The sequence below is a fragment of the Myxocyprinus asiaticus genome, chromosome 34 (assembly GCF_019703515.2).
Source record: "Myxocyprinus asiaticus isolate MX2 ecotype Aquarium Trade chromosome 34, UBuf_Myxa_2, whole genome shotgun sequence".
Classification (NCBI taxonomy): domain Eukaryota; kingdom Metazoa; phylum Chordata; class Actinopteri; order Cypriniformes; family Catostomidae; genus Myxocyprinus; species Myxocyprinus asiaticus.
In genome coordinates, this window is record NC_059377.1 from 35276125 (window position 1) to 35283052 (window position 6928).

At 36.8% G+C, this 6928-nt stretch overlaps 1 protein-coding gene across 1 annotated transcript; it reads right to left on the reverse strand.

Annotated features, from left to right (window-relative positions):
- Nucleotides 1-504: 504 nt before the first annotated feature.
- On the reverse strand, nucleotides 505-5482 carry LOC127425645 (cellular retinoic acid-binding protein 2-like). The gene is made up of 4 exons (XM_051671840.1): nucleotides 5255-5482; nucleotides 3998-4176; nucleotides 3374-3490; nucleotides 505-1065 (listed from the first exon to the last, which is right to left on the reverse strand). Exons 1-4 carry the CDS (start codon nucleotides 5334-5336, stop codon nucleotides 1015-1017), a joined length of 429 nt encoding a protein of 142 aa, XP_051527800.1. The 5' UTR covers nucleotides 5337-5482; the 3' UTR covers nucleotides 505-1014.
- Nucleotides 5483-6928: the final 1446 nt, after the last annotated feature.

Here is a 6928-nt window from a genome sequence, read left to right on the forward strand (position 1 = left end):
ATGCAAGTGCCCTAGATTTAGAGACATGCACAGTTCAGATCATGAGTCTGGCTGCAGAAAGACAAAGAGAGAAAAAGAGAAAGAGAAAATTAGCTGTTCTCTCTGACTTAATGCGGTAACTAGCTACAGATGGGATAGAGAGCAGAGGGAATAACTTCTTTAAATTATGAGATTATTTTTCTTTCTAACTTTTTTCTACGCACTCTGACCCCAGCCTAGCTGGGATATGTGAAAAAGAAGAATTTCACCGTATATGTGCAAAATGTATAATGTGTGATAAATAAAGAAAATTATTATTATAATTATAATTTCCATACCTCTCCCTATTTCCCCCTTACTCCTTGCCAGGAATTCTTTTTTTACTTTTAAATTGTGGTACATTCATGTAATCTAAATTTATGTTGGGCTGTTCAAACCTGAGAGTGGTTGGATAAAAAAGAAAAGATAGAATAAATACAAAGGAAACTTAGATGCAAGGAAATGAGACAGAAAATTTGTGGAAAACCTCAACTGAGGTCAGTGTCAAAGAGATTTATATTTCCAGCTAAATGATAACAGTGAAAAAGCACAGTGGACAGAGAGCAAGTACATAGTCATGATTTTGTGTTTATGTATAACTCTATAGTTACTTATGTAATTAAGTAATTTAACAATTTTACAGCAAAAACAGATCCTGACAACCTTTTGTGTTTACATATACAGTTTATGGGTTTATTAACATATTTCATTGATAAGCCACATTGTGGCACGTACATAAAACTGCAGGGTAAAATGCACAAACAATAACAATAAATACAGTTTTTCTGATGGACGCATTGGTAAGAAAAACACAGACCTATTTAACCCTCAAAACATCTTTAACTCTCCCCTTCTCTGTCATACACAGACCAGCACATGTCAAACATACCACAAAAGCTACTCTCAAAAATGACTATTTTATACAATGATAAACTATCAGTTATGAGCTCTGTGTATATTGTTGAGATGTGGAATGAACTGAGGTGGAAAGATCCGTCAGTCTCGTTCATACACACGGGTGCAGACGACATCCCCAGCTTTCATGGTCTGGAAAATAAACATCAGAGATGTTCAAATTAATATCTGATGAAAGATAAACATGTTTTTATATTCACATATCAAATCAGATCAGTTCTATGAATAAAAGAACTGGCAAAGCACTCTCTTTTTCATTTCCTACTATGCCCCAGTGGTCTAACTAAAAGTTTAATTACAAGGAACTAGGAACAAAATACCCAGACCTCAAGAGACTGTTTACGTAAGTGGCATAAATGGATTGGTGTGACTTAATATGATAATTGTGTTAAGGAGGCCTTCTGCTCATGTCTATAAGTTACTTTCTGCCACCTTCTCTTTGCCTACTAAGGATTTAAGGCAATAAAGGTATGAGACATTTGAATAAACAAATCCTTTAACTTTTATGATATTCAAACATAACAACAGTGGAGTTCATGTAATCGCTAAGGGTGAGAGGCTGAATGTTCAGTCTAAACTGTATATGTATTGAGATCATGAGATAATTGTACTTGTGCCCTTGGAGCATAATCCTAACCTCGTGGGGGACTGATATTGCTGTAAAAAAAATTGTTTAAATAAAATGGGTCTAATACTCTGCATACTAAATTATCAGCTAGGGACCTTCTAAGTATATAATTACAAATTACTTTTCTCTTTGAAACACACAAAGAGATTTTTTAAACTGTTTGGAGCATAATTTGGAAGAGTGTACAACATACTGTACATTTTGATATCCATAAAACATCTTTAAATTGAAATGTGATGGCCAAAATATGTAACATTAGTGTAAAGAGTATTTTAAGACTGATCGTTATCTGCAATGTTGGGTGTAATCTGATTACAAAGTAATTTGTTGCTGTAATCTAATTACTTTTAAGTCCAAATAAGAAGTGTAATACATTACATTTTAAATTCTTGTAATAAGCTAAAGCCCAAAGTATACTTCAGTTTTGACACGCACACTTAGCGTCTGCGTATAGTTGAATGCTAGCCTTTCAAAGTATACTTCATTTGAATGCGCGCATACACAGGTGGTTGACATACGCACTACGATTGCTATGAAAGACTGGACGTTTTATCTTCAAGAGTTCAGGCTCATGAAGATGTCTTTATATTATTTCAGACTCGAGTTATACAAATGCAGGTATCTCCTGACCTCACAAAAGCGCTCTTGACTTGCACATACACTGTTGTTGTTTTCACATTCTGATCCTGTTGTTTAGTGATTAATCTTCTTGCACGTCTTCGTGACAGCAATGGCTCAACTGTGAGTGTTGCCACCTTGTAGACTAATTCTTCTTCTTCTTTCGGCTGCTCCTGTTAGGGGTCGCCACAGCAGACCATCAGTGATCGCCTTGAAGACTAATTAATTAGCGCAAATAATTCCAGGCACATGCAAGTAGGTATAGCAGCAGGCCAGAGACCTCCAAATGAGTGTGGGGTTACTCCAGGGAGTGGGGTTACTCCAAAAGGGGGCTGCTCCAACTCCAAAAGGGGGTGTCACTTACACTCACGGTTAAGGTTAGGAAAAGGGTTAGGTAAAGGGCTCCTTATATCTTTAATGTCGGTTTGGAGCTCCTGCCCGTTTTTTGGAGTACTGCCTGCAGCTATATCCTTCTCGGCGCATGTGCATACTGGGTGTTCAGAGAAAGTTAGAAAAATCAGGCTGCATGCTTTCAGTGCTCGAGCACTCTGTTGATGATGAAATTCGCATCACGTGCTTGTACGCAGACTCCTAGCGTTCGAGTCTGACGGAAGTAATTGACTCTTAATTAAGTTCATTACTTTTCTTGGGTTTAATGAAGTACATTAATTAGGTAAATGTGAATACATTTAAAACATGAAGTATGTTCATATCTGTTTGCGTTTGTATTACAGCTAAAGAGTCATTACCAAGTCATCGTATAAGGGGAAAATGTGTGGTGCTGATTGTATAACTTGCTTGCGACAGTGAACAATGAGGAAATAAAGACATTATTTTGAATTCATTGAGTTGAAAAACAAAATCTTTTCTGTGAAAATTGTTTTAGAGTCACTTAAAAGTAAATTAATTAGTAATGTGATTACATTCCTCAATCTATAAAAAAAACTTATTACAATTTTAGAGAAGTAATTAATAATTTGTAGTGGATTATTTTTCGAGTAACTTACCCAATACTGGGTGTTTTTATTTTATGATAGTAACGTATTTCAAAGCAGGACCATTAGACATTGAGGGGGACACGTCCTCCCCAGTAATTATTCCTAAAATGTTTATATTTGGTCCCCATTATTTGGTCACATTCTTGATTAAAAGTTAAAAATATTAGTGGCATTTCCAAGTAAGTCTTGCCCTTACCAGAATCATTTGGCCATCATTGGTCAGCTCACGTGTCCATGATGTCTCAGGTCCCTCCCCCTTCTGCAGCGTCTGCTCGCAAGTTATTTTACTGTCTGTCTCCCATTTCGGAAAACTCTGAGGGGAAATTGAAAGGGTCAGAAAAGGGCTAAGAGTGGGGATATGAGTTTCTGAGTGTTTCATAAAGAAGGTTGCTTGCTGAGAACATAACTCATTGTGTTTGTGTGTGTGTGTGTGTGTGTGGTGGGGGGCAGGTTTAAATGGTTTACGAGGACTTTTTTTTAGGTTTCAAACTCGTAATTACAAGGGTATTATGCTATAAATGTGGTTTATGAGGACATTTCTAGTGTCCCCATAATTCAAATAACTTAAAAAACATACTAAACGATGTTTATTGAAAATGTAAAAATGCAGAAAGGTTTCTGTGAGGGTTAGGTTTAGGGGTAGAGTTAGGGTTAGGGATAGAATCTATAGTTTGTACAGTATAAAAATCATTATGTCTATGGAGAGTCCTCATAAGGATTGCTGCACCAACTTACAATTTACAGAAAATGTGACATAGATGGATGTATGGTTGGATGAATAGATAGATAGATGCAAAGATAAAAAAAAAGGTGTAATTACTGTGCATGGGCGTCCATCCACCGTAGTCTCATTGAAGGACTGGCCCACCGTAAAGGAAACATGAGTGGTCCGCACACTAGTGGATGTCTGAATTGAGAGGCTTTCTCCCTGCTGTGTAATCTCAACAGCCGGTTTGGAGGCTGCTGCAACAGCAATCTTCCTCAAAAAGACATTTACACCTACAGGACACATACACATACACACAAACGTGCTAGATGAGAGGTCATTTATTACACCAGGGATCAAAGCCAGTTTTCCTATGGCTAATTTCCTGTCTTTAATGAGCATGTCTAATTTGCACTGGAATGCTTAATTAACAGCATTCGCATATTTATGTAATCAGAATTAGTTGGGCTACTCCAGACTTCATGTTTACTGCAGTCTTGGAAATCTATATCTCTTGGTATATATTTAGTCAGGACAGTGAACTCATTGTCCCGTATATTTCATTTAGGGGCAACAGCATACTTGGTCTAAGTGAACTCCTCCTGGGGCCAATAATTGGGGGTCGAGGAAACGGTGTGTTTACAGAGCCAAACGGCTGGCCGAGGGGCCCCGTATCAGAGTTTGTGAGCCTAATCACAATCCCATGAGGAAGTGAGGCAGAACATTTTTTCATAGGGCGCTTTTATGGTCAAAGTGAGTATGTGACCCGTGCGCGTTGACTGGAACTGATGGATCATGTAATTAATTAAAATTAGAAAAGAAAAAGCAATTAACCTTTGGTTGCTGTTTTTATTATGTAGACTTCACACTTTATCAAAAGGCCTAATTAGGTTTACAAAGCAGATAAGCTTAATTAAATTTCAAATTTGGATAACATTATCATATCGTTTGAACGCACAGTTAATTAACGCGAATATTTTAGCGCATTTAAACGATTTTCACACTAGCAAATGCTGGGATGAATGCGAATATTAAACTTTATTACCAGTCAATTAACAACTGAAACAAAACATTAAGATGAAATATTTTTTACGTTTCTGAAGCAATGTTTATCTACATTTTATGTCCATTGTATGTATGTGTGTGTGTGTGTGTGTGTGTATATATATATATATAAAGTGAAAACTGAATTAAATAAACGTGAATAGCAAATGTGATTATTTCATCGCATCGTACAAGCAAATTCGAAAATTAAGCAATTTTAATATAGTTTTGAAGTTTCTGAAGCAATCTTTAGCTCTGTTTTGTGTCCATTGTAAATAAATAAATAAATGCATAAAAATGCAACAATCAAGAATCGTAAAAACGTACCCAGTGCTTTCAAAAGCTCCTCGAAATTTTCTGAACTTTTAATTTTCCAAGATCCTGAAAAGTCGGCAAATTGTTGCTCCATCTTTCACGTCGCTGCTCACGAGTTTGTTTAGATTTTAGTTTCTGGAGTTTGTCGTATCTTTTCTTTCAGATGATTGTCTTACAGGGTTCTCCTCCCCTCAGCCTGCTTTCTGCAATCTTTCTCTCTCAGATGAGCCAGTAAATGAGCGCTCGGAGTTCTCCAATCCTGTGCTTTTACGCCTGTGCGGTTTCATTGGGTGGCCCGTTTGCGCGCACCATGTGGTTCACGTAAAACTCCTGCAACTGAACAAGACCGCTATCCGCATACATGGAGACTCAGCTTCACTATTTGCGTTGAGCTACCGGGTCATACTGGTCATTATTTTCAATTACTGCTAAATGCATGTTATTTATGTAGCTTTTATCTAAAGCACGCTGACTACAGGATCAGACTCCTTGCTCAAGTGCTTTACTCAAGAGCACAAAAGTCATAGGTGATATCACTGACCCAGATCGTGGATGACATCTCCAGGGGGTTCTCACCTGGGACTTTGGGGTTTATCAGCCCTGATCTTCAAGCACCATGTGGTATCCTTCTAAAGTAACTATATCACTTCAGCAATTACTAGCCTATATGAATGCGAACAGTGTTCAGATCTGTTTATATGCTATTGTGTTAAAAAAAAAAAAAAAAAAAAAAAAATCAAACAACCTTGGTCATCATTGTAATTCGTGGGTGAATGTTGCCAGTAATTTTAACGACCTAACAAACTAAATCAATGGAATTATATTTATGTTGATCAGTGAATATAATTTGTTTGTCAACTGTACAAACTTTTGAACTTAATGATAGTACAGTAAAAGGTACTAATAATGTTAATATTTTCTCAAAACTTTAAAGAAACAAAATTTGTGATTATTTGTTATTGATTAGCTTTCATTTTTTGTGTTCCTATTTCAGTGGGTAGAGAGTGGCACCACTGGTGATGCCAAGTTCATGGGTTGGATCACTTGGATGCAGGGAACACATAATAAAACGTGTCCCATAAAGGGATAGTTCACCCAAAAAAAGAAAATTCTCTCATTATTTACTCACCCTCATTCCATCCCAGATGTGTATGACATTCTTTCTTCTGCAGAACAAAAACAAAGATTTTTAGAAGAATGGGTCTGTTCCAAAACTCAGTGAGTTGCCTTGCTGTCTCCTGCGAGGCAGCATAATAAGATACCTACATTTTGAAACAGCCTTTGCGTCGGGAGCGCACCTATGATGTCTTAAAAGGCTACCTCTAGAAGAAGCTCACTAGGTTTTGGAATAGACCCAATATCTCAGCTCTGTTGGTCCTTTCAATGCAAGTGAATGGTGGCCAGAAATCTGAAGGTCCAAAAAGCAGATAAAAGCAGCATAAAAGTAATCCATATGACTCCAGTGGTTAAATCCAAGTCTTTAGAAGTGATATGATAGGTGTGGGTGAGAAACAGATCAATATTTAAGTCCTTTTTTACTATAAATCTCCACTTTCACATTCAGATGAAAGTGAAACTAAACAGGTGCTAAATGTGACTTTTAGATGTGAAAGTGAAAGTGGAGATTTATGGTAAAAAAAGGACTTAAATATTAATCTGTACTGCAACCATTTTTATTATTATTAT